The sequence below is a fragment of the Tenrec ecaudatus genome, chromosome 2 (assembly GCF_050624435.1).
Source record: "Tenrec ecaudatus isolate mTenEca1 chromosome 2, mTenEca1.hap1, whole genome shotgun sequence".
Classification (NCBI taxonomy): Eukaryota; Metazoa; Chordata; class Mammalia; order Afrosoricida; family Tenrecidae; genus Tenrec; species Tenrec ecaudatus.
Window position 1 is genome coordinate 80,954,475 of NC_134531.1, and position 27,878 is coordinate 80,982,352.

General features: G+C 45.1%; 1 protein-coding gene across 2 annotated transcripts in view; it reads left to right on the plus strand.

Annotated features, from left to right (window-relative positions):
- The first annotated feature begins 464 nt into the window (after nt 1–464).
- The window catches only part of VCAN (versican), a 114,554-nt gene continuing 87,140 nt past the window's right edge, over nt 465–27,878 (plus strand). Inside the window, exons 1-5 of one of the 2 annotated variants that reach the window (XM_075541255.1) lie at nt 465–974; nt 12,368–12,443; nt 18,412–18,789; nt 22,212–22,386; nt 22,466–22,593. In XM_075541255.1, coding sequence (XP_075397370.1) covers nt 12,374–12,443; nt 18,412–18,789; nt 22,212–22,386; nt 22,466–22,593 — 751 coding nt within the window. In that variant the 5' untranslated portion in view covers nt 465–974; nt 12,368–12,373. The remainder of the gene's footprint in view (nt 975–12,367; nt 12,444–18,411; nt 18,790–22,211; nt 22,387–22,465; nt 22,594–27,878) is intronic. The other variant, XM_075541256.1, reaches the window with a different exon arrangement.

The following is a 27,878-nucleotide window of genomic DNA, read 5'->3' on the forward strand; positions in this document are numbered from 1 at the left end:
TCCTGCCCAGCCTTTTATTACCAGGGTCTTTGTAGCTGGCAAGCGGATGCTGGGCTCCCCATTGGGCAGTTAGTTTCCCAGGAAGGGACTGGGGATTCCTACACGTTCTCCCTCCGTCGCATCTGCGGGTCCATACAGGTTGGCAGAGCCCTGAGCCTGACACTTCTCGCAGATGGGACGGGCAGGCTCTGTAACCCATTGCACACGCAATCGCTAAGTTGTTTGGTGATTTTAGAGTTTCGCGTGCTCTCGACAACAGACCGCACTCCATTGGACTGGTGCTGGCCGACCCCCGGGGAGCCTGGGGGCACCTTTCTCTTAAATCAGAGCTGGCTGCAGTGGGGGCGGGGAAGCGGGCTGGGGAGGAGGTAGGAGGGTAGTGGTTTTTGAGCGCACAGTCGCTGAATGGGGTGCGCCGCTGTCCCCAAGCCGATTGGTACTTCTAGTCAGGAAGAAACGCGGCGAGGTGGGAGTGCCTGGGGAGGGAGGCAGGCGGTCCCTACCGCAGGCACGCGGAGCTGCCTTTCCGCCCCTCCGCTGGCTTTCCAAGCCTGGGCTCTTAAGAGTGGCTGAAGCTCTAGGGCGCTTCTCGAGCCGGTGAATGAACCCTCCTCCTCTTCCTCCTCCTCTTCGCTGAGTCTCCTCCTCAGCGCTGACGGTACAGTGATATAATGTGATGGGTGTCACAACCCGCATTTGAACTTGCAGGCGAGCCATCCTGAGCCTTTCTGGGGAAGAACTCCGGGCAGGCGGGCGCAACCGCCACGAACCTTAAGTGCCGAGGACAGGCCTTGGGACCGCGATCTGCAGCCAGCCCCGCATCCTCCCGCATCTTCCAGCGTCCTCCTGCACGCTCCGCACCCCGCCCGGGGCCGCCGCACTGCCTCGGCTACCGCCCCGACCACGCCGAGCCCATTCGCGCAGCCTTGCGGCCACTCCAAAACCCCACCAACTCTGCAATAGCCTCTTTCAAGGTAATCACGTTTCTTTTGTTCCCCTTTAAAGGTTAAAAAAAAACTTATTGGGGGTGGGGGTACCCCAAAACAAAAAACGCGAGCTTAGTCAAAAGTTCATTGCAATTGGTAGAAAGCAACAAGAACTTGCTGTAAGGCTCAGCGAGGCAAATGTGTGCACTTAAAATTGCAGGTAACTGGAAAAGGACCTTTTGGGGAGCCCACTGGTGCTGAAAAAGATCCAGACAAAAGGAGTCCGCAGTAGGGTGGTGGTGGCAGGACTCACGGAATTGGGGGAGGGGAGTTGCACAGGAAACCTAGAAAAGTCCTGGAGTCTGGAGCTGGTGGGGAGGAAGGGACCCCAGGTACCTTGAGTTGTGTGTGTGTGTGTGTGTTGCTGTTAACTTGATGGCGGCTGAAGTCTGAATGGGGGCTCCCCAGACTTGCATGCACGCAAGACTTCGAGGCCGCCCGGTGCAGGCCACCTGGCTTTCCGGTCCCTGGTGTGTGGTCAGCGCTCCCGGGCCGCCCCTGACAGTGCGAGCGGACGTCCCAGCAGCCGGTACCTGCGCAGACTGGCCGGCCCGACCCGCGCGCCGTCAGTCGCGAGCAGGTCTGGCGCGGGAAGGGGCAGCGTCCCGGGCCTGATCTCTCGGCCACGCCGGGTCTGTCACTGCTCACGCCCAGTGCTCGGTTTCTTTTGTCCCGCGCGTGGTACGCAGGCGGCCCACGAGCAAGGCGCCGGGCAAGGGGACTGGGCGGTTGGAGCCCTGCGGACGTCTGGGAGGCGCCTAGGCGGGAAAAGCTTGCCCCGGAGCGGTTGGGATGGGCAAGAATTTTTTGTCACCCAGTCAAGCGCTGCGACTCGCTTCCCAGGACGCTCTTGAGACAAAGGTGGCGGCACTCTAGTCCGCAGAGTCCCCGAGAGCAGCTCTTTCTTCCAGGTCGCCCAAGTCCCCCTTTTCCGTCCACCTCCCCGGCCCCTCCCCGCTCCCCGCCAGAGTTGAGCAACTTTGCTGGCGGGTCGCGCGGCCTCCGGGAGCGTGTGCGGGGAGCCCCGGGGGACACCGTGGGCGAGAGCCGCCCCCCGCCCTGTGGAGGCGAGGGAGCCGCGGGGCCACGTCCCTGCGCTCAGACCAGAGCGTCCGGGTCGTCCCGCCTCGCTCGCTGTGTCACAGGGCGTGGGGCGGTCAGGGTGTTGGGCAGCCCCGAGCCGGGGGAGAAAATCGTGGCAGAGCCCAAAGGACGGGGTTGGTTTCCGGCCCCCGCTGCTCCCCGGCAAGCCCGGCCGGACCCCGGGAGAGATCCACGCGGCGAGGAGCGCGGCCCCGGGGCGCGCACGCTCGCAGGCACAGAGGCAGCCTCGCAGTCTCCCGTTCTCATCTTTGTCTCTCGGTCTCCGTCTCCGTCTCTCTCACACCGGCACCCCCTCCCCCACGACTGACAAATGAATGGCGGGTGTGAAATCCTGCCTCTCTGCCCGCGGAAGCCGGCCGCGAGGGAGGCGGCCGTTCGTTCGGGCCGGCCCCGCTCGCGGGCTCGGGGCGCGCCGGAGGAGCAGATGTCTAGGAATACGGGGTGTTGGGGCGGCCGTGGGCGCCCCCTGGCGGCGAGGGACGGGCAAGGCGGAGAAAACCCTGTTCTCACGGCCTTCAGCGCTAAGGATGAGTGTTTCCCTCCTGAATCTGCGATGTGAAGTCTGGGACTTTGGAGGGCTTGGGGGTGTGGGGTGGGCGGGAAGGGGGACCTTGTTTCTAGGAAGGGGCCCTAGTGGCGCAGTAGTTACGACTTGGGCTTCTAGGTGCAAGGCCAGCAGTGGGAAACCACCAACCGCTCCGCGGGAGAAAGGCAGGGCTTTCCACGCCAGGACAGAGCTAGAGTCCCAGGAACTCGCGCTGGCAAATGCGACGCTCCAGCCCCACGCGGCCAGAGGTTTGGGTCGCAGTCGCAGGAAGTGTAGAGACGCCTTCCCGGGGGGACTGCTCTGTGCTCCGCGGGGTGGGAGGAGGCTGCAGCCGGACACGGAGCGCGCTAGGCCAGGGCGGGCCCAGTTTTTACAGGGCTTGGCGTACACACAATGGGGGCGTCCACTTTGAGAAAGGTGTTCCCACCTGCTTTCCTTTGGCCAGTTTTACGAAGGCTAGACCTCCGAATCCAACGCTGGCGTCCAGTCCCAGGACCTTGCAAACGAGAGCCCACGCAGCTTAAACTTTCAACCAGACACTGGTCAGATGGGGATGTTGGGGAGACAAAGGCTGGGGGTGGGGGCAGAAGAGGGTGGGGTGGGGTTGGCGCGCGAAGAGGAAGGAAAAGGGATAGAGGAGGTGGTTAGGGAAAGAAGAAAGGAACAAACAAGGGGCAGATAGATACACTCCAACCGTCCCGAGGTGACCGGCAGGTTTGAGTCTGCATTGCGCGGCTCATTTTTAAAGATGTTTCACCCCTTCAATGGACCCAAGGGATGGGAGCGAGCGGCGCACGGGCGCGAAGCGGGCCAGGGGCGGTCCGGAGCCTGGGCACGGAGGTGGTCCAGCCTGGCCCCTGGAGCAGCTGGGGCTGGGAGGGGGGTGCGCCGGCGCTCCCCGCAGCGCCCGCACGCCGCCGCCGCCGCCGCCGCCACGTGGGCCTGGGCTGCACCTCCCAGCCCGAGACGGGCGGGGGACTTCCTGGGCCCCCAGACAGCTGTACGGGTCGCACTGGCTGGCTCGGCTCCCAGCAGCCTGGCAGGGCGCCTCCGGGGCCCCGCCCTCAGGGCCCGAGTGGGTGGGGCTTGGCTTTCTTCTTGGGACCAATCCGGGGCGGGGGAGAAGGCGGGGCGAGCGGAGCCCCTCTTGAGGGGGAGAGCCGCGCGGCCGCGCCACCTAAGGCGCAAGACAAGCGGGCCCGGGCAGGTGTGAAACAAGTTTCGCTCCAGACGGGCGCTGGAGCGCTCTTATTAAAAAAGGTGTTTAAAATTCTCATGTTGCTTGGGGGTTGTAAAGGAGTACAGAATGTGTGACTCAAAAAAAAAAAAAAGCTCTTTTAGCCCTGAAATGAGACAAAAGTTTATTCTGTGTTACAGAAAGACTTTAAACGTACATTAAAAGACCATTTAAAAAAAATTCAAATACAGGACCAACCAACCAATCATGTAACCAAAAACGGGCTGTCAACGAATGCATTCCGATTCATAGCGACCCTAGAAGAAGGATGGAGTAGAACAATTCCTGCCGGTTTCTGAAAGACTAAACTTTAAGAGTAGAAAGCTACCGCTTTCTCCTAGAGGAGAGGAGCTAGTGGTTTTGAACTGCTGACCTTGCAGTTAGCAACCCAAAGCACAGCCCACTTATGCCACCAGGCCTCTTCATCATGTAACAAGTTGTTATAAATCGTTCCTCTAGACTTGGCGATTGATGCCATTTGACAGGACTGAGAAGATTCCACGAGGGGAAAATGTAAGGGATTTCCGGTGGAACTCTGAGGTCTTTTCTGACAGAGAGCCCTGGCAGGGGCCCGGCCCATAGTAGACGCTCAGTAAATGTTTATGAAATAACAGAATGAGAAACCTGGAGGACGTGGTGTACACTAGACTCTGCCACTCAGAGCTAATTTTAAAAGCTCTGTGCTCCTAAGAGCCTTGGTGCTATAGTGGATTACTTATTGGGGTGCTAACCACAAGGTCGGCAGTTTTAACCTACCAGCCACTCTGTAGGAGAAAGATGGGGTTTTCTGCTCCTGGGAAGGTTTACAGTCTTGGGAATGAAGAAGAAGGGGCAGTTCTACTTTAACTAGTAGATTTGACTCAATAGCCATGAATATGTGGTCACTGCATTTTTGAAAAAGAAAGTTTTCGTAGTGATTTCTGATAACTCCTCAAATTCTGGCATCTTCACCATTGACCTTTTTATTGTTTCTTCTGAAAGATGTGACCTACGTTATCTTAAGTACTTAACTCTCAGTTTACTACTTGGCAATTGTGCCAAACCTATCTTGAAAATATTCACATAAAGTCCTAAAATAGGGTGTAGTGAGTTTAATATAAAATTATGAAGATGCCAATAAAAGCAGCAGTTTGTGTTCTGAGATAAAATCTGTCGTCCATTTGGGTAATATCTAACAATGTAAGAGCGGCGCAGTGAGGGAAAGGACGTTAGAAGTCCGGCTGCTAGTTTCAGAGCTCCAAGTGAAGAAGGAAGACTACAATTTTATAGGCCTGCTCTGACTAATGCCTGTCCAAAGGGTTCCAAAGGATTCCAAAGGGATTGAGCAATGCCTTCCTCCAGCAGGAAGTCCACAGTACTTAATCTCCAGAGTTCTGGGAAGAAGGATGTCAGTTAAGACAATCTTTTAGGCTTTATGTAAGAGTTCAAACTTTTTTTTTTTGGTTTGTTTCACTTGGGGGGTTTTAAAAATAAAAGTACTAGAAACTCCCTAGATTTATGCATATTAGGCTTTGGGGATTTTTTCCCCCTTCCCCTTCTTATTCTCTCTACGCTTACATAATTGGGAGTGGAGTACCTAACATTCCTAGATACCTATATCTGCTTACCTGAAGTGATCTAATTCTATTTGGTAAGGGTCTAGAAAGTTAACTCAAAGCTAAATATGATTAATGTTATCGATAGATCCATTGTTCTCCCTTTCCTAACACTCTTAATCTTAAATTCTCTGTGTTAATGATTGGACATTAACAGAGGATCAGAGATTTTCAGAGCACAAAGATCAACCAACTGGGTATCCCTAGTCCTAACCTCACCTAGTGGAATGTCAACATTTCCCTTGATCTAATTCAGAGACAAATGGCATTAGATAGTTTATCCGAAGGAGGCCCTGGGACAGAATAGCGTTTCTCAAGACACACCGTTCTTTTGAAGAAAAGAAGGAACGACTGTAATGGGCTATTCTTTTACCACCCACCTAGAGAAACTAGTTCAGACAGACAAAGACACGTTGTTGGGTGAGACTGGCTTTGGTCAAAGAAAACATTCTGATGGTACATAGGTCTGTACCTTACCCGAAAAATACAAGGCCTGTACTCGATTTGGAATCACAACAAGGGGGAGTAGACATGGATGTCTTGGCCAACCTCTACTCTGGTTAATGATTTTTTGCCAGTTTCCTCTTGGAGCCTAACCAAAAAACCACTGCCATCCAGTTGATTCCAGCTCATGGAGACCCTGTATAAGGTTTCAGAGGCTTTAAATCTTGACTGGATCTGACAGCCTCTTTTCCCACTTAAACTCTAAAGTCAGTGCCATTGGATTGATGCTGACTCAGAGACCCTATAGGACAAAGTAGAAGTACCCCTTGGTGTTTCCAAGACTGTAACTCTATACTGGAGCAGAGTCACTGGTGGGTTTGTACCGGTGACCTTGTGCTTAGTATTCTAATGCTTAACCTAGTATGCCACTACGGCTCCTTCTATCTCTTATAGGATAGTCGATTGCTTCTTGTCCAGCAGAGATACCAGGCACACACACACACAAACACACACACACACACACACACACACACACACACACACGGGTGTAAGAAGTATTTCTCTAAGTTTCAATTCAGTAATACACAAGATTGTTTTTTGTTTTAAAAAAAACATGTTTAAACATCTCTGGCATCAGTGGGTGGCTGCAGACAAGTTCTCTCAGAATTACCTTACACTTGTCTTTGTTTCCTTAAAGGAGCCCTTGGGCACTGTCATGTAGCATTGAACTGCTAGTTTATAAGGTCAACAGTTCAAATCCATCAGCAGCTCTGCGGGAGAAAGACAGGCTTTCTACTCTCTTCAATGGTTATAGTCTCAGAAATCCACAGGGGCAACTATACTCCATTTTAAAAGGTCATTAGGAATAGGAATCTCCTCTCTGGCAGTGAGTTTGGTGTTTGTTTGTTTGTTTATCCGTCTCCTTAGGAGGGGCGGGGGAAGAAGTCCAATCAAAACTGATGTAGGAGGCACTCTGTTGAGCCAGTTAAATTCAAGGCAGAGATGTCAAGTCATAGGAATATGGGAGTGTGTTGGGATTCCCAAAATTGTAATCGTGATGGATTTTCTCAGAGGAAACATGATGATCATCAAGAGTATATGGAAGTTTTAAGAAAATTAAAAAATGCATTGGTGAGAAAAAATAGTGGGGAATTTGCAGGAAGGAATTTATTTCTCCATCATGACAATGTTTTAGCAACAAGGGCTGTCCTATTAAAATTTCATTAGCACCCCACCCCCACCCCATCACCACCACACACACATTCACCCTACTGTCCTGGTCTTTCTCCTTCAGACTTCTGTTTTGCTCTCCAAACTCAAAGAATATTTCAAAGGAACAGTGGGTCCCTTGAAGATGTCAAAACTTCCACTTGAGGTGGTGTAAATGGAAGAACACAGAATTCATTGAGGGGCAGGGTTAGAGAGATGGAACCTTAAAAGTGTGTAAACCTAGTAGAAGGTTATGTCAAGAAACAATAGCTTCATTGTTTATTATTTTTGTTTAAGAATGGTTTGTATGATTTTGTAGCAATTATTTTCTACTTATCCTGATATGCACCACTAAAAAAAATCCCAAAACAAATTCCCCTAAACAACCACTCATAGTGACCCCCCCATAGGGTTTTGTAGACTGCACGCCTGTACAGGAGCAGTGAGCCTCATCTTTTCCTGGGAAGGCCCAAGTGAGTTTGAAATGCTGGCTTGGCAACAAGCAGCCCTACCCCTCATCATAGCACTATCAGGGCTCCTTTAGCTTCCTATCTGCGTCTGCACATACAGAGTAAACATGATGAGTTTCCTTAGTCCGGGGATTTGGGGCACCACGACACCCTTCTACTGAAGGTACCTGGAGTGGCTATATTTGAGTGGTGAGTGGAAAGGACCTTTGTTGAATATGTTTGAGAGTTAGGGTTCCTGAATCTCCCAGAGATAAGTCTGTTATCTATGTTATTGTTAGCTACTGTGTTAACCAGTCCCTGTGCACAACCACAATAATGCTGCCATGCATCGCCTGCTGTGGATCAGAAAGTTGTGATCCCTGGAGTTTTCTTTGTCTGTTTTTCAGAAGTAGATCACCAGGCCTATCTTTTTACAATTTTTTTTATTTTTAGCTAGCCATAGTCTGGAAGCTCGAATGAAATGTTTCAGTATCATATCGGCATGCAATCCACCATTACCAGTAAGAGGAGTGGTTACACATGAAGTGCATTGGCTGGGAATCAAATTTGAATCTTTTATACTGAATCTTTTGTAACTGAACGACTAATGCCTCATCAACCAACTAACCAACCAACCAATCAAACAAACAAAGCCACAGCCATTAAGTGCACTCCAACTCTTTGTGGCCCTAGATAGTGTTCTCAAGGTGGTTAATCTTTATAGTAGCAGAGAACCTCAGTGTCTTCCTTGGAGCACCTGATGGATTTGAACTTCAAACTTGGTGGTTAGTATTCCAGTGCTTTCCTGATTTCGCCACCTGTGCTTCATAAAAAAGGTATCTGTGTATATCGATAGTGGTGATTCAGAAGAGCTAGAATGCCTACTTTCTATTTGGGAGGCAGTAGTTTGATTCCTACCTGGCCAAGGCACCTCATGTGCAGCTAGGACCTGCTTAGTAGTGGGGCGGTTGTGCGTTGCTATGATGCTACCCCAGTTTCAGTGGAGCTTCTAGAATGTCTGGCGATCTACTTAAGCCAATGAAAACGCTATGGATCACAACTTTCAACCATGAAAGAAAACTTAGTCAAGGCCAGGTTCAGGCATCCAATAGGAAAATAGCGATCAATTCATTTGAGGCCATAACTCATTTGAAGTAAGTCTCATGTCCAAAACATGAGCTTCTCTCTTCATGACCGCTATCCCTCCTATGAGAAAGAACCCAGGAGCAATCTGATAGACAATCCCCCGAACACACTCCCAACTCCCTGCTATGGAGTAGATTCTGACATGTTGCAGCCCTATAGGACACGGTAGAAGTGCCCCCATGGCTGTCCGAGACTGTAACTCTTTGTGGGAGTAGAAAGCCTCTTCTTTCTCCCATGGAGCAACTGGTGGCTTTGAACAGCTGATCTTGTGGTTTGCAGCCCAATGCGGCATCACTACGCCACCAGGACCCTCTAGGCTTTGCCCATGACATCCATTTACTAACGGAGGTATCCTAGACAGTTGATTGTCTAGGGTAACTAATTAGAAGAACGGGAGAGACAAAAGCCACTGTGTCTGCATCCTTAAGTCACCCCTTTCAGCTAGGTTTTCCCCAAATCAAGGGGTGAATACTAACTATCTGTTTAGTAGAACTGGCTCAGAGGCAGCTCATCACTGCATGGCTGGCCCTTCTCTCTGCAGTCATTTTTCATGGGTAAGAATTCAGGACTTTGTGTCTCTCGGGCAGTGAGCAGCCTCAGCCAGCTGGACATCGACTGTTTACTGCTTTTCCTCCAAGTGACCTCACTGAAGTAAAGGACTAAACATAGGCACAGTTTCTCATATTGCTCAGGTGCTTCCATGGAGACAGACTTGTTATCAATAACAGCCTGTGCTTACCAGACAAGAACAGTAGAGTTAGAAAAAGGGTTTCTGAGGCTAAATCTTTATAAGAGTAGAAAGCTTCATCTTTCTCCCTTGTAGTGGCTGGTGGGTTAACAAATCACTGACCACGGAGTGACGAACATGTTCTGCCAACAGGGTGCCTGGAGGTTGAGAAGGGTGGTGGACACAAAGGAAAAGGCTTTAGAAAGTTTCTCTTAGGAAGATCAAGCATAGACAGCAAATGCACCCCTAACAACCCATAGCGTGGATATAATTTAAGTAAATTAGAGAAATGGAATGGACGCTCTGGACCCTGAGGCTGCGGTAGTGGGAATACAGTTCTGTGGTGCCTCAGGTCAGTAAAACATTCTGTGATATTTACTATAAAGTGCTGGTGAGTTAGTTTTGATTCCTACCACCCAGATGACAAAATAGAAGCGCCCCAAGGGATTGTCTAGACTGGCAACCAGAACAAAGTGAAACACGGAGAACAATTTTTCTTGAAGGAAGACAAGACTTTATTGTGTTTAGGTTGTTTTCGGTAGGCGCCATTGAGTGGGTTCCAACTCATAGCAATCGTCCGTCCAATGGGAGGACACCCCACTCAGTCTGGTCCCTCCTCACAACTGCTCCCGTATTGCAGCCGCAGTGTTTATGAGTAATTAAAGAAAGATTTCTTAGTTGGAGTCAGTTAATATATGTGAGATATTTTCCATTTAATAGCTTTTTATAATACAGCCTCCTTTTGGTTAGAACATAAAAAAGAGAGTAGATGAAATTGAGGTTATTTATTTTTTCTTGAAATATTTTGATGGCATTGAGATACAAGCATGCATTTTCTTCTTGCTGCAGTATCTTATAAGAAATATAGAGTGTTTGGAATTTCCGAGGTAGTGTTGAATAGTGTCCAGTGACATATCCCAGTAATGAATTGATAAATAATAAACATAATTATCAAAGTTAATTCATTGGAGTTGTCAAATGGTCTGTAGGTGAAAAATAGCACATATATTCGGTTATAAAAGGTCCTTCAGGAAATACTTAAAATTAAATAATTTTATGATTGTTTTGTTCTATTTTCTATCTAGATACATGAAATAAATGAAGTATAAAGAATATTAAGAAAAAAAGAATAGCTTTGATATATTATGAAACTGAAATTGAGCATAAATTGGACTTGAATTCTTATAGCATTTGTTTTGTTTTGATCTAAATTTCCTAGGTAATAGAGAATTAAGATATTTTTAAAAGATGGTGAAAGTGGGTTATTTAGGGCACCAATTAGAACATGTATGCTTTCAACCAGAAGTCACAAATCCCTTGATCAAGCTGAGTTTAAACAGATAAACCATTTATTATCTCATATCAAAAGAAGTCCAAAAGTAGGGCCCATTCTAGGTCCAGCTCTTATAGACTTAAGGCCGGACTCTCCTAATTCCCACAGCTTCATCAACAGAGGCCTGGTGGGTAGTGGTTAGGTTTAGGCTATTCACTGCAAGGTCAGCAGTTCAAAACCACCAACTCCTCCACTGGAGAATGAAGAGACTTTCTAGAGAGTTACAGTCTTGAAAACTGACATGACCCAGTCATAATCTACTTGATGGCAGTGAGTTTTATCTTCGACATTCATGTATTTAGGGCGGCTACACTACTTTTAGGGAAATATGCTATTTGGCAATGTCTGGTGATAGAAAACACTCATATCCTAGTTCCTTAAGATGAGTACACCTTTGCAACAGTAAACCAGCACAGCTCCTTCACAGTCCATGGACCAAAACTGCATCACATACCTATTCAGAAACAAGTCACTGGCAAACTGAATGGGCACACTGTAATTACCGAAGGATGATCCGGAGCTCCCTGAGCTAGCAATGGAGCCAGGCTCTCCCAGAGCATCTGACCGCGTGCAGGACCACGGAAGACAGTGGGATGGAATCCAAGGTTGATTAGGGAAGAGGAGGAGGAGGAGGAGGAGGAGGAGGAGGAGGAGGAGGAGGAGGGATGATTGGTGGGTAACCAATCAACACATGCGGTTAGAGAACAGTTCTGAAGGGAACTGAGTCGCGCACAACTGTGCTGAAGAAAGAACCTTCTGCAGTTCTGTTGAGGTTGGCACTTTGATTTCTCGATGGTCTCCAACACTAGTGTTTATTCCCCTCATAATCATAGCTTTTTAGAAATTTAAGTTGAACGGAGCCATCTGAGACTCAGATTGTGAAACGCCTTCTCACACAATCAGTGAATAGCAAAGCCAAGGGCAGGGTTTCTTGACTGTCAGTACAGGGTGTTGTTGGGTTGTTTTTTTTTTTTTTCATTCTTTATCCATGAGACTTCAGAATTGCTGGAACTGCTTTAAAAACTCCTGGCCTCTTTTTAAATTAACAGTGACGTAAAATACATTTATTTTGTTTGCTCAGCTACATAGAAACTCAATCTAGTTTAGTCTGTGCTTTACAAAGCCTGCCGAGGCCCTTCGCCTGTTTTTATATAGTGTACAGAGCGACCAATGGGTTCTTCTTCTTCCCATCTGATACGAATTCCACCCTCTTCTCTCGTTCCATCCATGACCAGCTTCCTGCTTCTAAATCGACTTTGTGGTCACCCCTCCCTCTCTGGGCCCGATCCTGGCCTCTAGTTGCTTAGTCTGTGGTCTGCTGTGGCTATCCAATATAGCCACATTGTGTGGTGGATGTTCTCAAATTGGGTTCTGGAATTATTTTGGTAACTGCTGCATTGGGTGAGATTCAAAGTAATCAAGAAAGTGTTGGGACAATTTCTCCGATTACAAGTTCTCTCCTGTTTTAACAACCCAGGAGAAGCCACTCGTCACACATGTATGACATACGGTGTACTTTTAGCATCTGGTTAATGGCTTCCCATAAATCTGGATGCTTATGATTCGCTTTGCATGTTTCTTCCTTTCTAGGACAAGATGCTGATGAACATACACAGCATCTTATGGATGTGTTCTACCTTAATAGCAACCCATGGGCTACATCAAGGTGAGTGTGGGCCCCATTGTGTTGGTGCCATTTAAAATCAAAGGTAGAGTACCGGGGTGGATTGGCAACACTGAGAGTAAGAGATAACTTCTGATCTGTTCAATCCGGAGAACTTTCAGCTAACGCTATTATTTAGGTGAAAGTTGTAATTTTAAATTTATCACCCAAAACAAAGTAATGAATGAAATGCTAACGAAGCAAATGAAATGTCAATAACTTCTGGGATGACTTTCTAACTGTGGGTAAAAGCTCCAATCGGACATTGGGAAGATGCTTAAAATTAATCTTTTTCAGTGCTGTTTAACGCTTTTCTGGTAAAAGAGGCATACACTTAAACAACTGAGAGTTTAGAGTTTGAAAAAAAGTCAGAAGGATACATAAAAGGCCGACATCCCAGTTTTACTTTTATACTTCTCTTTTTCAAAATTAAGTCCACAAGTTCATCTATATTGTATGTCTTAGCCTTGAATTTTATACCCCTAATGAGTGTCCCAATTTTACAGTGTATGGAGTCTGGAAGTTATGTCAAGGAACGTGAAAAGTCTCCAGACTCAGCTTCCACTTTTCCCTCACACTCAGCCTAAGCTTCACTGCCATAGAGGCAGCCCCGATCCATGGCAGCCCTTTAGGGGAGGCCAGACCTGCCTCCGTGAGTATAGGAGACGGTAACTGTGTACAGAACCAGAAAGCACCCTCTTTGTGGTGGTTTTGAACTGCTGACCTTGTGGATTGCAGCCATTTCATAACCACTACATCACCAGGGCTCCTAGCTAAGTTTCAGATATTTTAAAACAATTGGCGATGTCATGTGTAGACTTTCATGTTTCCTTAGTTTTTCACATGCAACCTTTCCTTTCTAGCGTTCTACCTTCAACTTATTCTTTTACACTCAAATCCCACCATCATTCCTTCTTTCTCTGTTCGTTCCTTCATCCCTTTCCTCCGAGTTCCCGTTTCCCTTCCTACCTGTCTCTTTTATTTCCCTCTTTCCCTTCAGTCCTCCTTCCTGCTGTTCTTTCCTCTCCTTCCTATTCTGGGATCTCGGGATACCCCAGTGGAGAAATCACACATTATTCTTATTTTCATTAAACTTAATCTTCTGGTTGTAAGTGACAGGCATAATTAGTAAACAAAGATCCAAGTCAGGTAATCTCAGAAGGATGACAGGAAAGCCAAGTGACATCACAGGGAATGGACTGATTTGGGAAGAGACCAGTCTTTCATCTTCTAGCAGAGGTCTGGAACATTGTCAGCATGTAATTACTTTACGTGTTGAGTGAATCAGTGATTAATGAATAAACAAATGAATGTCTCTGGGAGAAACTAGATGGTTATCCGAATATAGACTCTATTAACTAACCTGCTAATAGCAGGCTCTTCTTGAACATCTTCAGATAGTTAAGTACCAGTGAAGATCACCGACCGGACAGCACAACTGCGTGCAGTGAAGCAGGAGAACAGGAAAGGAGGCCCAGAGAGAGGGGCTCTTGAGAGAGGAGTGCGTTTGGGTGGGCAGCAATGGAAAGAGACTGCGGATGGACGTGGGAGAGCCTGGAGGCCCAGGGGAGTCAGTCCTGCACTGTAAACACAGTTTAGACTGCCTCTGAAAACAAAGAAACCAATCACAACAATGGGGGGTAGCAGGAGGACCCTGAGGTGGTCACCCCGAGATAATATTTCAAAATGGTCATCGTAGCTCATAATATGAAGTAATTTCTGTCTGCGGAACCTTGTTCTAAGTCGATTACATAGTTCCTTTATATGATCTTAACCTTCTGAGAAGGCGGATTTTTTATTATCCCCACTAGTGGATTTGTAATTCTGTTTTACAGAGGAGGCACGTGGAGTACAGAGCGACTCGGAGACACAGCTACTGCAGAAGATTACACAGCTAGTTAGTGGGGGAACTCAGAGTGGAACCCAGGCCGTTTGGTCCAGGTCCCTATTATACTTTTCTCCAAGAGTCAAATTCTTGGAAAGATGCAATTAAAAAATTTAGGGTTAATTTCAGAAGGATTTTGTTTGTTATTCTCATAATAGAAGCCAAGTAAAAAATCTAAGTTTAAGCAGAATACAGTTGTTAAGTCCTTAAGGGACTCTCTAGCAGTCAGCTGCTGAATCAGCAAAGTGTTTTCATCTGAAAGTTTTCTGTGTTCTCTCCCACCCCAAGGTCCGCAAGAGACCGATGACTAGAATGGACAAACTGTATACTGATGATGGTTTTATGCTAATACACAAAGCGGTCTCTGCTTTAACAGTTCTCATTCTATTAGGTCACAAACTGTCCTCACCAGGAATTCTCTAGCACTGCCTGATTTATTCCACTATTCCTCTCATCATAAGATATGGAGTTATGCATAATCATTAATCATCAAACGAATGAGAGGGATAGTTACTATTTGACAGAGTGATAAAATTCCATAATCTTCATCTGACATGTATTTAGCCAAGGTTTCTGGGTCTCTCTCTCGCTCTTTCTCTTTGGTTAAATTGTGCAGATAGAATTTACATTATCCTTACTTGGCAGAATTTCCTGACAGAGAATGGGGGGTAATTGATCATTCACTATTTAGATCTTTCTCCCCTACTGTACTCATTTAGACCAAAACCATCTGGTGGGAACAATGAGTTTTTGTTAGGATTCACTTGTATTGCTTTCGTTGTCAGTTTTTCCAGCAAGTTCCTGCAGGTAGCAGACCTTTCTGTTGTTAGCATCATCTATAAACACGATTCACTGAACTACGAGGTTTCCTTCTTAAAATATTTAGATTTATTGAACTTGGTGCTTGTTATCCAGGGCACTAAGTTCCAAGATTTAATACTCAAAAGATCTGACCACACAGTTTTTTCGTTAATCTTGTTAAGACTGGGTTTTACATGAATATGCATTCATTGTTAACCTTATTTAATTAAATCATTGAAAGGTTTATTTAATTAAATCATTAGAAAGCTTATTTAATGAACTAAATAAGCTTTACATGTTCTTACATTTATAAACATCCGGGACCATTAGCAGCCCTTGGGAAATGTGCCTGTTGACATAGTTTTTGTCCCGTGCCTCTATTCGTAACTGCAATCATTTGACAAGGCGCAGCAATTTGGGAACAGCCTCACTGGACAGATTGGGCTGGAGCTTGTGACTATCCCTACACATTTAAAGGTATCCAAAGGAAACATGTGACGCTGCTCATTCTCCATGAAACAGAACTATTTTATGTGTGGTGGAGAAAGGCATCCAACCCTCCAGGAAGCAAGATAAAAAGATGTCATAGAACAGAAGATGAATGTTAATTCCAGGTTTCAGCCCGCAGCCTTCACCTCGTTCCCTCCCAGGATGCCCGCTCTGACAAAGGAGGTCAAGATCTCCTTGCACCATCATCCTGTGCTCTCAGCATCTCCTTAACGGACTCGAATGTCAGAAAGGAGAACCACTCGCGGGTCTCTTTCTGGGAGCTGATGAACTTATTTATAAAATACTGAAAGTCCTAGAGGATTCCCGTTCAGATAGTAATTAAGGATTACAGAAGTAACATGGGTCTAGATTCTGAAGAAGGAGCTCTGATGGAACAGTGGTTACACATTGGACTGCTAACTGCAAAGGCGGAGGTTCAAACCTACCAGCTGCTCCACAAGAGAGAGATGAGGCTGTTCCTGTTACACATGCTCAGCCGCAGCAGCCTTGAGGAGCAGTCCTGCTCTGTTCTATGGGGCTGCTGGGTGTTAGAATCGCCTCAAAGGCCGGGGCATGGGTTTGTGTGTGTGTGTAGATTCTGAGGAGTCCCTGGGTAGTGCCAACAGCTAATGCGCTCAAGTGCCAATCAAAAGGTTGGAGGATTGTGTCCACAAGGAGGCACCTCAGAAGAAAGCCTGGTGATCTACTTCCTATCAATCAGTCACTGAAGACCCTACAGTGCACAGGGGTATCTGGCACGCACCATGGGTTGGCATAGGCTCTGGCAATTGGTTGGCTAGACTCTGAAAGGGACCTAAGACTGAAACTTCTTATGAGTTTAATGTAGGGATAAGGTAAGAATCCCCCAAATACCAAGCCTAAAACATTATTTAATTATTCCTCTGACCTTTTTTCTAGAATGTTAATCTCAATAACATTTTAAAGATTAATTTAGTGTAGCCAATGAATAGCACATTTAATGTTACTTTTATTTAATATTGACTGCCTTCTATCCTGTTTTAGACAAGCTATGTATAGATCAATAAAATGATTTAAAAAAAACACCTCAGATAAATGGCCATTATAATTTGGATATAATTACGGTCTCTGTTACAAATACACTAAGGAGCCCTAGTGGCACTGTTGGGTAAGCATCAGACTGTTATCTCTAAAGTCAGCAGTTCAAACCCACCAGCCTCTCTGCAGGAGAAAGATGAGTCTGTTTGCTCCTGTAAAGGTTTACACCCCTGGACACCCAGAGTCGGTCACGGTGAATCAGCTTGATGTAAATGGGTAGGTTAGGCTCATAAAACCCCAACCAAATTCACTGCCATGGGGCAACCGTATAGGACATCATGGAACTGCTCCTGTGGGTTTCTGTGACTGTGACTCTTTGCGGGAGTAAGAAGTCTCATTTATCTCCTGGGGAGCAGCTGGTAGTTTTGAACTGCTGACTTTGCAGTTAATAGCCTAATATGTAACCACTACCATATCAGGGCTCAGAGACACACTCAATTTAATATGGTATTGATTATTTTTTATTTATTTGTGTTAAATGGAAGGTTTTCTAGGCAAGTCGTTTGAAGTTAAAATTCAATCGTTAACTATAGAGAGTGTTTTTTCCTTTTCATGGAGCATAATATCTCTACAATAGCTTTCTGCAATCCCCCAAATGACTGATCTGTATGGGTCTATAGGGAAGCTATCTGGTTTCACATGCATATCTATACTGAGATGTTAGAAACACATCACTCTGTAAATTAAAAAGTTATTATATCACTCTTAGTGGTTACCATTAACCTCGTTGACCATAGTTTTATCAAGCAGGACTTACTTATGCATTAATAGTAATTCATATTCTTATTACAACATTTTTTCTAGCTTAGTTAGCAGGCCCCTGAGGCAGGAGGATGGACTTTTATGAGTAGAAGAACATTTCCTTTGCATGTGATGATGTTGAATGGTAGTCAGTGTTTCCTTGATCATTTTTCAGGAGGGCTAGGTGGACGGTGGACAACTTGGCCCTCGGGAGATATTGAGAGGCAGCATTTCAGTGAAAAGCAGTTGCGGCTGGATTTGCCATTATGATGAATGCTTTGGTCCAAATCCTTGAACCAAGAAAATCCTTTTAAGTATTAGTCTTACTCCAGCTCCACTCCAGGAAAAGAACGCACTTTTCAAAAAATCCCCACTCCCTCCTTTGAATGTATTTCCTTTTCCTGTTCGGTAAGGTGTTTAAATATTTTTCATCCTCTGACATGTAGACCCAGTTTTCACCATTCAATTGCTCTTTATCCTTTCCCCCTTGATTGCCTTCTCATGCTTCCTTTGTTTCATCACGTAGTGTGTTCATGCTCAGCACTAGTACAAATGCTTTAAGATAGATGATGCACGCACAAGTAGATTCAGTACATACACAGAGCAGTAGTAATCCCTGTCTTTGACACAAAACATTGGATGGGCTTTTCTGTAGGTGGAGCCCTGGTTACGTTACTTGTGGGGCTGCTGAGAGGTTGATGGTTTGAAGCCACCATTCAGCGTTCTATTCCTGTAAATAGTGTCAGAACCCAGATCTGCCCTGCCCTGTAAGGCTGCCACGATGAGTCAGAATTGGCTCTCTGGCAGTGAGTTAGATTTAGTTATTTTCTGTACATAAATCATTTCTAATTGTTTTGCATATTGAAAAGATAAGCCAAGCCATTGTCAAGGATGTTTGTGCATTCATGTGTTCAATGCACTTAGTTTGTTTGTTTCATTTCTTAAAGGCCTAATGCTGGTGTTTACTGTTTCCTCTAGTCAATGCAGAAAAACATGCCGCTGCTAAGGGCTCCCTTTCTGCCAAAGTCAGCCTGCCTTGTCATTTTTCAACCATGCCTACCTTACCGCCCAGTTACAACACAGCCAGTGAAGTTCTCCGCATCAAATGGTCTAAGATTGAAGTGGACAGAAGTGGGAAGGATTTAAAGGAGACTACTGTTCTAGTGGCCCAAAATGGGACTATCAAGATTGGCCAGGACTTCCAAGGGCGAGTGTCTGTGCCGACACATCCTGATGATGTGGGCGATGCCTCCCTCACGGTGGTCAGGCTCCGTTCAAGTGACGCGGGCCTTTACCGCTGCGACGTCATGTACGGGATTGAAGATACCCAAGATACCGTGTCCCTGACTGTGGAAGGTAAGGCACTTGGCACCTCTAAGATGGCAGGATAGCACGATGCCTGGTTCAGAAGTAGTGCAAAAGAGCATGAACGATGTATGTGGGGTTGGTGCAGGTAGGACCCCATACCGCCACCACCATATCAAAGCCAGTGCCTTTCACCAAATAGGAGGTGTTTGTTATTTGGCTTGTGATTTTTAAAGGAAAATCAAGTTGATTGATTAAATTTAGAATTTTGTTTTCCTTATGAATTACAGAGTATCTCTGGGCCCAGAATGACTCTATCTGACCCCCTAGAGGTACCCATAGGATTTCTAGGCTGTAATCTTTACAGGCACAGAGCACCCAGGCATTTCTTCTTCTGCACCTTTGTCGGATTTGAACCAACAGTTACGTTAGCAACTAAACTCTTGACCATTGTACCACCAGAACGTCTTAGTATGTGGTTGTTGTGTCTGAGTATACTGGAAATAACATGGTCAACAGTTCAACACTGGTCAACAGTTCAACACATGGTCAACAGTTCACAACATGGTCAACAGTTCAACACTCGGAGTCTAAGTGTGGACATCTAGTAAGGGCTACTCTTCAAAACTGATCTTTATGTCATTTAGTATTGACCTACATGAGGAGGCCCGGTGGCTCAGTGGTTACGAGTTGGGCTGCTAAGTGCAAGGTCAGCAGGGTGAAACCACCAGCGCACTGCGGGAGAAAGACGGGGCTTTTCTACTCCGGGACTCAGTTACAGTCTTGTTTTCAGTTGATTCATTGATAGGTCATTTAATTGATTCATTTATTTTTAATTGATTCATTTAAGGTCAACTTACTTTCTCTCTTATTTTCTGACTCTTTTAATATAATTATGAAAATCTTTGTGTTTTCATTTAGACAATACAAATTCTGTCTTCTATTGAAAAATAAGGTACTTAATAAGTACTGCAGTAGAATGTCAATACTAAAAAATTATTAAATTGCATCAAAACATCGGATCAGCAGAGATTTCAGTGCAGTGGTTTCAGAGGCCAATGCAGTGGGTGTTTTCCATTAAGTCTTGCAATAGGACACATGTTTGATCCCTTCAGTAGTTTATATGTCATTTGAATGTAAGTTAGGAGACAAAGCAAAGAAGAATGGTTTTAATTGGGTACACACAGAACACCATTACTCTTGGAAAGATATTATTTTGGCAAGTTATCAAGCAAAACTCGAATGCCCTGACATGATGGGACAGCTTTACCCCAAACTTCCACTTTCCTATAAAATACTTACCTTTTAGAAATAAGTACAGAGGGATTTATTAAAAATCTTTCTTCTGTAGCCAAAAGGAAGCATGCTGAATTCCAGATGCAACAAATCAACTTTCTGAGCATCCTTGTGCATGCAAATTCGTTTGCTTCCTTTTCCAAGTCTGTTTGTATGTTGTTTGGGTATCCATTAAATATACGGAATTAATCCTTTTTATTATTTATTTTAGTTGACCTAAAATTACTCTGCTGTGATCTCTTTGATTATATTGCATATATTATATATACATACATAATATGTATCCCAAAAGGAGGTAAAGGACTTCTTACACATTTTGCTATTAGAGAATTAGCAATGGATTTGCCCTTTGCCCCTCTGAAACAATGCAAATCCTCCACTAAGCTCCTTAGCCCCATGAGGTCTTCAAGTGATTTCAACCATTATGCATACTTCATCCCTGTCTTGGTCATGGCAGCTCCTTTGTGACCTCGTCTTATCACCAAGCTTTGGTGTATGTGGAGGACGTCTAATCACCAAGAAGACTATTTGAAACCTTGATCAGTGGAAGTCTAATTTAAAACTATCCAAATTATTGCTTAGGTCTTAGAGATTATAATCAGTTATCTCTCATGCTTACCAGCTAGAAACTTTCTGGAAATTTCATAAAAGTCCTACAAAGGTACATGTTTTCTGGAAGGCAACAGATGAGGTTTTTCCAAGGGGTTCTCTTTTAGGCATAACACACCTTAAAATGGGACATTTAATGTATTTGTCAGTGTGTCTTGGTAGCAGTGTAGGTCTTGCTCTATTGACATTATTCAAACCCCAAACCAAACTCACTGCCCTCAGGTTGGTTCTATCTCAAAGCCACCCAGCAAGACAGGGTACTTACCTAGGAGCTGGGTTGTCCATTCCCTATAGTTACCTTATTGGTACACACTAGTCTAAAATAAATAGGTCATGAAAGGAAGATGATATGGCAAATAGTCTTAAAGATAGAGGCCAAACTGTTGGCCTGCAATCCTCATGGACGGCAGTTCGAAACCATCAGCTGCTCCTAGGCAGAACATCTGGGTTTTTAGTCCCATAAACAGTTACAGGCTTGGACATCTACAGAGGTCACCATGAGCTAGCATTGACTTGATGGCAGTGAGAATTAAAGGGAATCGGTGCTCTTGAAGACATAAGACTTAAGGGAGCCAAAAAATTGACTCTCTTACTTCATGACTTGAAAAGCATGGCTGTTACTTTAAGGACTCACATGCCCCTAAAATAAGACATGTTCATTCAATCACCACATACGCCTATGAAAATTGGACCCTGATCCAAGAAGATCAAAGAAAAATTTCACTTATGACGCTGGAAAGGAATCTTGAAAGTACCCTGGACTACCAAAAGAGCAAACATCTGCTCTGGGAAGAAGATGGCCAGAATGTTCCTCAGGAGCAAGGATGGCGAGACTTCATCTCGTAGAGAAGGGCATCACGCTTGGTAAAGTAGAAGGGCAGGGAGAAAGAGGAAGACTCTCCTTGAGATGGAGTGACACAGTGGCCGAAATGTTGCACGGGACCGGGCAGTGTTTCATTCTGCTTCACACAGTGTGGCTATGTCAGTACTGTCTCACCTACTACTGTGTATCCAGTGTCTTAAATCCCCCTTTTGGCTTGTTTGCATGCTAATAAAAGTCCCAGTTAAGCAACTTTTCTTTGCAAAGGATAGACATCGAGGCGTTCTTCAAATCACTTGAAGGTGCTTTTGCATAATTCTGGCTTTCTTGAATAAAAAAGATTTTTTGTAGATGAATGAAAGACTCCACAGCCCCCACCCCACAGCCACCCCACAGCCACTCAGACCGCTATTTTGGCTTGAGGAATTAAGAATCTGGGGGTGGTTATTTTTGGTTTTTATTGAATTTATTTTAAACCTTTGTTTCTTAGAGAAAGATACTGTGTACATTTACACATCCCATCTCAAAAAAGGAAATCAACAACAGTCTGTTAAAGCCGTCATGTACGCAGTTCTCTTTCTGCCCAGCCTTCTTCCTTAAGTCAAAAAGCCTTATCTCAAATATATACAAATATGTCTTGAGGCCATCACTATTTTTCTAACGAACTTTATGTAGCCTACCAGTCAGAAATTTTACATATGGTGACACATAGGAGCGGGTTCCTAATTGTCGCTGCTTGTCTTTGCAGGAGTTGTGTTTCATTATCGGGCTTCGACCAGCAGGTACACTCTGACTTTGGAGCAAGCCAAGGAGACGTGTTTAAATGTTGGCGCAGTCATAGCCACGCCGGAGCAGCTGCAGGCCGCCTATGAAGACGGGTTTGAGCAGTGTGATGCTGGCTGGCTGGCTGACCAGACCGTTAGGTGAGGGGACTGCGGGACACAGATGTTCACACCTGCCTGGGGAAGGAGAGCGTCACTTAGCAGTCGTTTCTTTCCCCAGATACCCCATCCGTGTCCCCCGAGAAGGCTGTTACGGAGATAAGAATGGGAAGGAAGGAATCAGGACCTACGGAGTCCGTTCTCCTCTAGAGACTTATGATGTGTACTGCTACGTGGACCATCTGGATGGTAAGGGCTTTACAGTTATGCCGGGTCACTCTCAGTAAGAAGACCGAGGAGAGGCACCTCGGAATGTGGGCCTCGCTTCCTGTTGGTTTGGATTCCAAAGAGCAACTTTTAGTCTCGATGAGCTGGGAATCTGTGGTCAAAGGGGCTCAATGAAGCGGCAGGAGAGGAGGAGATGTGTCCATGGCGCTGCAGGTTACAAATGTGTCTTCGTGAATGGGAGGGTTCCTTACTGTGGCGCTGTTCTTGGGCTGTTTCCCGGACACTTGAGAGCATTAAGGATAGAGCACTGGAACAGGGTGGTAGCTAGTCCTGTGAAAACGCCAGGTCACACTCCTGAGGCAGCAAACCCCTAGGAAACCAAGTCTTGGCTTTGGCAATAAAACAAGTTAATTACTCCAAAAGCTCAAAGGAATCATGCTGTAAACTAGCCAGGCGATATTTTAATGCTTCAGATCTCGCTGTGTTTATTTCACTGTACTAATACGCAAGCCTTTGAGTCCTTCATTCATTCAATCAATCGACACTAAGAGAACGCCCCACATGTGGCAGGTACTGCCCCGGTCATTAGGAGGATGAAGCCCGGTACCCTGCAGCCCTTGGTTTAAAGGTCTTTGGGTCCAATTGATCTGCACCATCCTTTCTCACTCGGTGTGAGGTAGAGATCCTTAAAGGCTGAGGTTTAATTTTAAGAGCACCAGCATTATCTAATGAAGCCTTCTTGTAAAAATGCAGGGAAAGAGATGTTTGGTACGTTCATGTTAACAGCCATCGTAGAGGCCTACCTGCACACGTAAAAGGAGCGAGCGTAGCGTTTCATTTTTTGAGGGCTGCCCAGAAGAAGAATGTGTCCGTGTTACTAAGGTGGAAATCGGGACGTCGGACTCGGTCATTTCTGTGGTCCCTTTCAACAATCCTGTGGGTCTATGATTCTGTGAATCGAATAATCAACTTCAGAGACTGAGAGAAAATAGCAGTTTATATATTTCGACTACTGTTACTAAATATAAATAGGAGGGCCTGCTCCCAAGAAGCTCACTTAATGTATGTTTTCTAGCTTCTTAACATTCTTCGTGTCAGTACCCTGCAGACTGCTAGGTGTATTTTGTAACGCCAACTTGAGACATTAGCAATTCCAATTTTTGTGTGTGTCCAAGGGACCACAGATGCAAAAGCCGAGCTGTGGGTGACATTGACGTAGACGCAGAGCTTTCATCGTCCCTTTATGCCAAGCGCTGTTGTATTGTTGTTTTTTAAATACAGGAGACGTGGCAGGAGAATGTGGGCCTAGGGAATGCATTTGGCTATTGCTTCTTCTATAATGTCGAAGCTCATCTCTATCATTATTGTATTAATTTAGAATAGTATCCATGTGAGTGATCATTACTAAAAAAAATTTGGAATGTTGGTAATACTGGAATTTGACCAGAGGTATTTTGAGAAATTATATAAGATCAAACTACCTATAAGACCTTTAGTAAATGTAATTGAAATGGTGCAGATCCATGGGCTTATACAAATAAGAAGATGTATTCATAAGCCTTGGTGGAAAGACAGGTGCCTATGCCCATTAAGTGCCCATGATGCTATTAGCACATGAGCCATATAGGTACCCTGTGTGTCCGTCTCTCAAGCTTCTCCTGGTGGAGCTACAACCCCCACTCTCTTAGGCTACAGATTCCCCAACTCTCTGAGAATTCCTTCAAGCTCCGTGAGGTCTTTGTGGGTCCTCAGCTTCTGCGGAAGTGCTGGAAATTCCACACCCTCTGCAAGTCTCCTTTGAAGTTCTGTAGGCAGGTTTGGCGGTATAAGTCTGATAGACACCTTGCCAAGCTGTACCCACTAGCTATTTGGAGCTAGCTCCCCACAGTCTGCTCAGAACAGCAGAGAACTGGGCTCTGTCAGAAGAGAAGCATGTATTTGTCATTCACACTGAGAAGAGGGTTTAATAGTTGATAGAAACTCCTTCCCACTTCCATAAATCTAGTCACTGCTAAAGCAACTGTGATATGTGCAATTTATTTCTGCTCCAAGTTGATCCAGTTGTATTTTATATAATTAGTGAGTACCCGTGCCCCATATATTGGATGAACGAAACCTGTAATGTGGAATGTGCTATACTTTTGGTTGGGGTATTTGTGCGATTGTGTTTGAGCCCATTTGGCGTGGCATGTCAAAGTTGATGGAGAAATTGAAAAACATCTGTGCAAGTACTATTCAAGAAGTGTCTGAGATTTGTGTGGGAGCAAGGCTTTCATGTGTTCTATTGAGGCATCTAGATGATTCTGGAGAGTACTCAGCGGTGCTCACAATGACAGAGTGCCAGAATATTTTCACTTTCTGTGTGCTGGCCTTTGGATTATTTGCACAACTTTGGACCCTGGCTCTTTACTCCTTTGATTTGCAATTTGAGACTCTTGAGGGTTAAAGGGTCCTGGAAGCTGCTAATGTGCTTAGATGGCGACTAGAAGGTTGGACAGTTTTGTCCACCCCGGGGTAGCGCAGAAGAAAGGTTTGGCTATCTGCTTGTGAGAAGTTAGCTATCAAAAGCCCTGTGGGTCCCAGTTCTTTAAGAGGTCTCCAAGAGTTGGAACCAACTCAATGACAACGGTTTCCTGTCTTTGGTTTGGGAGATTAACGAGAGTGGAGGCTGATGATGTAAGAGGAGGACCAAAAAAATCACTCTTTTTTTTTAAAACAATTTATTGGGGCCCATACAATTCTTATCACAGTTCATACATATACATACATCAATTGTATAAAGCACATCTATACAGTCTTTGCCCTCATCATTTTTTTCTCCTCTTTTCTTTTTTTACATTTTATTAGGGACTCATACAACTCTTATCACCAAAAGAATCACTCTTATAGGGGCATTCTCAGTCCTTTGTTGAAGTTTGTGTGCCTCTGAAAGTAAGCCCAAGGGTGTCTGTGGAGTGATAGAAATGCTTGTGGACAGTTGACTATAAAATTCTATCTAGTATTTAATTAGTCACATTGGTAAAAGGTTTCCTTAGGAGGTATTCATTGTGATATTTATGGACATCATCATTCCCACCTCTATTTCATCATCGTTTTGAGAGCCACGTCAGGGTGTAAGAGGTGTGGGGCGGTCAGGATGCGACCTGCTGCCATGATGGGAGCTGACACAGAAGTCAGGAGCCAGAGTGCAGTGACGTTACGGTCAGCAGCTGTGTTAGCAGGGCAGGGGAGAACGCCAGCGGCCTATAAAGCGACAGCTAATATAACAGAATCAATTTTGGTTTCATTTGTTTATTTATTGTGAAATACATAAACAGTTGACAGAATGGCACCCTTGTCTGTTCTCATGTTTGCTGAGGCCTCATTCATCCTGCCATATGTGTTTCCTTGAGCGATTCAAACAATTACACTAAATTACATCCAGGGACTCTGAGGGAAAAGCAAAATGAGACAAAATGACATTGCTTGTTCTTCTAAGGTGGTGATTATAACCCAGTCATTCTTATGCTTATTATATTCAAACTTTATGTTCTTTAAAAACCTAAGAAGTGTAAGAGAACAATTATCCTAGCTATATTCACCAGCAAGCATTTCAATATAATTTGTGTTCTTAGAAGTGGTCTAAAAGTTTTGGAGGTCTTATTATCCATGATTTATTAGTAGAACATTATTATTATTAAGTTTACATCAGTGGGATTCTGAAATAAGGCTCTTGAATTTATGATTCATGGAATAATTCTTTTAGGGAGTGTAATCTGTGTGCCTAAGAAGAAGAAGATAGATTGGAAAACATTAATTGCTTAGATTAAAAGTGAAACAAAATGTTTCTGGAAAATGAGTAGAGAAATTCTGATTATGTAGAGTAGTAAAGACAAAATTGAAGGTCTGAGGGGCTGGCCCCAATCCCAACTAAGTGGACAGCCTCCCCTTCCCCCACAGAAGAATTCACCTCAGAGGACAGCACTGAAGCTACAGCTCAGGGAGAGGGGCATGTCTGATCAGAGCACGCAGGGGCAAGTGAAGGGGGAAGAAGAGAGAGTGGAGCACATCCTGGCCCACCAAACACTGAGGACGATATCCCTGCTCAGAGAAGCCAAAGCACAGAGAGGACCATAGGCCCGGCCCCACTACGAGGCACAAAGTCCCTCACCAACCCATAGTCCTACAGGGGATAACACTGGAGACACAGTGCAGGAATCGTACCTGATCTGACCTAACCACACTGAGGTGAAACACTAAGGGTGTGCAACAGAACAGAGCAATGAAGTCCCCCTGGGAACACCAAAAACAGACGTTGGGCCAGCGCGTGGCACACCATCAGACTCGACTGGAAAACACCCCTAAAGGTCATCAAACAGACCTTGAACTAGTTACAGGCTTTTCTTTCTTTCTTTTTTTTTGTCTTTGGTTTTTGTTTTCTTTTGGTGCTTTGTTTTTCTCTGCCTTGTTTTTTGTGCATATTATTATCTCTGCAAGTCTATCTAGATAAGATAGGTGGGATAAACAATCTGAAGGAGAAAATAAACCTGTTCCAGGGGGACAGGGGAGAGGGGTGTGGTGGGTTGGGGAGGGGGAAGGAAGTGGGTGTTAACAAACCCAGGGGCAAAGGAATAACATGTAATTCAAAATCAATGGCAAGGAGAGTACAGGAAGCCTGGTAGGGCTTGATCAAGGACAATGTAACCAAGAGGAATTACTGAAACCCCAATGAAGGCTGAACATGATAGTGAAACAAGAGGAAAATAAAAGAAAATAGAGAAAAGGAACTAGGAGACAAAGAGCATTTATAGCAGTCTAAATACAGGCATGTGCATATGTAAATGTATTTATATATGACAATAGGGAAATAGCTCTATGTGCATATATTTATAGGTCTAGTATTAAGGTAGCAGATGGATATTGGCCTCTATTCAAATACTCCCTCGAGTCAACAACTCTGTTCTATTAAACTGGCATTCCATGATACTCACCTTCCCGACATGATCGCTGAAGATAAAGTGGGTGCATAAGCAAATGTGGTGAAGAAAGCTAATGGTACCCAGCTGTCAAAAGATATAGCATCTGGGGTCTTACAGGCTTAAAGATAAACAAGCGGCCATCTAGCTGAGAAGCAACAAATCCCACATGAAAAAAGCACACCAGCCTGTGTGATCATGAGGTGTTGATAGGATCAGATATCTGCCATAAAAGAACAAAAAATCACATCACTGTGAATGTGGGGGAGTGCGGAGTGGAGACCCAAAGCCCATCTGTGGGCAACTGGACATCCCCTTACAGAAGGGTCACACAGAGTTGATGAGCCAGTC